Consider the following 3,811-nt stretch of genomic DNA (forward strand, 5'->3'; position numbering starts at 1 on the left):
CCCGAGTCCGCGGAGCGAAAGAAAAACGGGAAAAGAGAGATACGCGGCCGGAGAGGTCGTGAGATGGTGCGCAGAATTCTCTTATACGTTCCAGTCTAGGCTTTAACCCTTTGACACGGCTGCCTCTCGAGCGGGCCCTTTCGCTGCAGCCACGGACGGAATGGTCGGCATGGACGGCATGGTCGGCATGGGGGGACAAGATGCTCTCGGCTTCATTGAATAATTATCTCGGGCTTACCTGTTCTCAACTGTCAGGTTTCGGCTCTGGCCCTTTACTGTGACCCAAAAACCAGTTTTTCCGTTCTGCACATCTCCCAACTCGTTTCCCATCCGCCAGGCCGCTTGGCTTGGAGCTCAGAAAGAGCGGAAAGCAGCTGCGCAACCCGCTTACCCGCAGCCCGAACGCTATGAGCCAGTTGAACATTACTTGGATGCATTATTTGGGGGAGAGTCCGGGACATACATATCTTAACTGAAGCTACCTTCGATCGGAAACCCTTGACCCAGAGCACCGAACTGGGCGCGAAGCGACTCAGCCCGCTCCGCAAATGATTTTTTAATTATCTTTCGGAACGCGGCACAGCATCTGTGAGCATGATGGACCTGCTCGGCAGTTAGGAAATATTGCCAGTCATAAAGTTCTCACAGCTAGGCCTGACCTACGGAGGAACACATTATTGGTCCAAGGTGCAGCTGCCACGAGGGCGGAAGTATAATTTCCCAGTGTTTGGCTCTCCGGCACTTCCTTTGCAGGACTGGGCGCGAGAGGGCAGCTTCAGGGTGAGGACGGAAAATCACAGCGCCTGCGCTCGCCTGCAGGACTCCTTTCGAAGAGAGACCCAGAAAATGTACAAATATAACGAGACGAGACGCCCTCAACATTTCCTTTGCCACTCTCTCGCCTAGAACCACCCACTGCCACTGCCACCCATGTTGGCAAATAAACGAAGCGTTTCGGGGGAAGTTCGCTTTGACCCCGTCTGAGGAGCAGCTCCTTCTATGTTTCCGCCTCGCCTCGCCTTGCCTCGCTCCACCTCCCTCCCAGTGCACTCGACGTACCCGCAAAAATTTGACTTAAGCCCTCTGATTTATGCATTATATTTGCATCGATTTTTACCTTCAATAAATCTGCAAATACTGGAACACATCGGGGATAAGCTCCGCTCCCGTCAGCAGAAATCACAATTCACTGGACCGTTAATAGTTATGGGGCATATAGATGTTCGGCTAATCCCGGGGCAGCCCTAACGCTTGCCACATCCAGAAGGGTGAATGACATGACGAGTTTTTTATGCTTTTCCGAGTTCCGAGAAGCTTCACGCTTCCGTCAAGTGCACGACGATGGGGTGGGTGGGTGGTTGGTTGGTCGCCAGGTGGGATTCGGAGTCTACCGGAATTATTTAAGCCCGAAGGAAGTTGTTACGCAAACTGTGGTTCGTGCATTAGCCATGACTCCCAGCCAGCCCTGAAGTTTCTATTAGGCAGCGGATCCTCGTCCTCGTCCTGGATCGTCCTTGCGCCTCATTATTTGGCAGGCATGAGCTACTTCTACTTGCCAGTGCGAGGTGTTCATGTGGCCATAAAAACAATCAAATATTTAACACAAATTTTAACTTAATGTTCGGGCCATAAAAATGTATGAGTGCAAAAATGCTGCCTGTGGTCTCGCAGGGATAGAAGGTGTCGCCTCATTAACCCGAAATTACGCAAAGGATAACGCGCAGCCTGACGAGCTGGCCGCAGAGTGTCAGTGTTTGTACTTCGTCCTTCAGGAGACACAGTTTGTGTCTGTATCTGTGTGTATACAATGCATGCCATGCCCGTGTCTCCTCATCATCCAGTTAAGGCTGCTTTCAGCTTGCGGCACACAAATAAAATATTATCGCCGAAGCCCAGGACCGAGCTTTGAGGCGTTATATTTTATTTATGAAATTGTTCGTCACTTTTGATGTCGACCAGGAGCTCACTTAACTTTTTCTCTGTTTGCGACCCAGCTTCCAATCCAGCCGGCGTGAACTGGTGTGCCTTCCCGAGCTGGCGCGGAGCACATGGTTTTTCAGGATTCCAAGCGTTCTTTAACATTACATATGTAACTTCCAGATTGACCTACCTTTCGCAGGAATTGTTAAAAGTTAATTTTCATATTCGGATATGGTTATTTTAACCTTTAGTTATACTACTGTAGTTCGGGACATCTATATACCTGTGGAATTACAGTAAGATCGGTCCTATTTCCAAAATATTTCTTACTAGTTATTCCAAAAGTGACCCAAAAACCATTTTTGTGGGGATGTTAGGTCAGGATTCAGGAGAAGACGTAACCTTCGAGGCTCTCTTCCGCAACAGTGCCGACGGGTATGCCAGTGCAGATCTCAATCTGGACCAGGCGCTGCAGCGAATCAAGGATCGTCGGGAACAGGAGGCCCTGTACTTCAAGCTGTACAGCCGCGTCGAGGTGCAGGAGTGGCTCCTAAAAGATTCCGTCCGGAATAAGGCGTATCGCGAAGCCATAATTGGCAACGAATTGTTCCGGGAGAAGGTTTGTTTGACGTGACTAGGATAAAATAACGCCATTAAATATTTGAATCCCTAAGACGGTGCTGGAAGTAGGATGCGGCACGGGTATATTTTCGATTTTTGCTGCCAAAGCGGGGGCTAGCCGAGTAATTGCCGTGGATGGGGCCAGCATAACCGAGTACGCACGGAGAATAATTCAGGACAACGGCTTTAGTAGCGTTATTACTGTCGTTCAGGCGAAAGTGGAGGAAGTGGAACTACCAGACTCTATCCAAAAGGTCGACATTATTCTTTGCGATTGGATGGGGTAGGTTGATACACAAAAAATGATTCGTCCATGCTGTTTTGCATTTCATACTTGAACCACACCAACCCACTTTCCACAGGCAGTGCCTTTTTTCCGAAAACATGCTGGAATCATTGATATTCGCGCGGGACAAGTGGCTTGTGGCAGGGGGCTATATTTTCCCAGACACCGCCCAACTCTATCTGGCGGCCAGCGAGGGCGGCGACAGGGATATCGGCTTCTGGGACGACGTGCACGGCTTCGACCTGGGAGCTGTCGGAAGGAGATTCAAGGAGAAGGCGGCAGTGGAGCACGTGCACCCCAGCCAAGTGGTGAGCAAGCCGTGCCTGCTCAAGTCTCTGGATCTCTACACCATGCGTCGCCAGGCTGCCAGCATCCGCTCCTTCTACGAGCTGAAGGTCACGCGGACTGCGAAGGTCCGATCCCTGCTCGCCTACTTCGACGTGGGGTTCAGCAAGAGCCCGCAGCGCGTTAGCTTCAGCACTTCGCCCAGTGCCCCGTGGACGCACTGGAACCAAACTGTCTTTCACCTGGAGGAGCCATTGCCCGTGCGGGTCGGCGAGTCCATTAAGGGCGTGTTCGCCATGCAGCCCAGTGCCGACAACCTCTTCGAACTCAAGTTTGACATTTACCTGGACTTTGAGGGGAAGGAAAAGTCGATCACCAGCAAGCAGTCCTTCGTTCTGACGAACACTGTAACCCTGTGTTGAGAATGCTAATTAAATGCCATTAAGAAATGAGAACATACTTGGAACTATTGTCTATAGGAATGCAATCAAAAGATAAATCTTTAGCGAAGACCCAACATAGAGTCATCTTCGACCTCCTCGACCAACTCGATATTAAAGCAAAGTCTGACCGGCCCGTGCAGGTTACCCTGCTCCCACCCAAACTATGTATATGTATAATTCGTATCCGCATATTCTGCAATATCTAATGCTTTGTGCAAAGCCATTCAGGAGGCAAATTGCTTCCTGACCAAGCTTC

The 3,811-nt window shown here is 50.4% G+C and overlaps 1 protein-coding gene across 1 annotated transcript; it reads left to right on the forward strand.

Moving 5' to 3' along the window:
- Positions 1-2,193: 2,193 nt before the first annotated feature.
- Positions 2,194-3,567, forward strand: LOC6497699 (protein arginine N-methyltransferase 8). The gene is made up of 3 exons (XM_001961503.4): positions 2,194-2,539; positions 2,595-2,824; positions 2,904-3,567. Exons 1-3 carry the CDS (start codon positions 2,291-2,293, stop codon positions 3,532-3,534), a joined length of 1,110 nt encoding a protein of 369 aa, XP_001961539.1. The 5' UTR covers positions 2,194-2,290; the 3' UTR covers positions 3,535-3,567.
- The last annotated feature ends 244 nt before the right edge of the window (positions 3,568-3,811 follow it).

The sequence above is a fragment of the Drosophila ananassae genome, chromosome 3R, assembly GCF_017639315.1.
Source record: "Drosophila ananassae strain 14024-0371.13 chromosome 3R, ASM1763931v2, whole genome shotgun sequence".
NCBI lineage: Eukaryota > Metazoa > Arthropoda > Insecta > Diptera > Drosophilidae > Drosophila > Drosophila ananassae.

Coding starts and splice junctions, on each gene's coding strand:
- LOC6497699 (XM_001961503.4), top strand. CDS start 2,291: ATGTTAGGTCAGGATTCAGGAGAAGACGTAACCTTCGAGGCTCTCTTC. Junction 2,540..2,594: donor ACGAATTGTTCCGGGAGAAG/GTTTGTTTGACG, acceptor TGAATCCCTAAG/ACGGTGCTGGAAGTAGGATG. Junction 2,825..2,903: donor ATTCTTTGCGATTGGATGGG/GTAGGTTGATAC, acceptor CACTTTCCACAG/GCAGTGCCTTTTTTCCGAAA.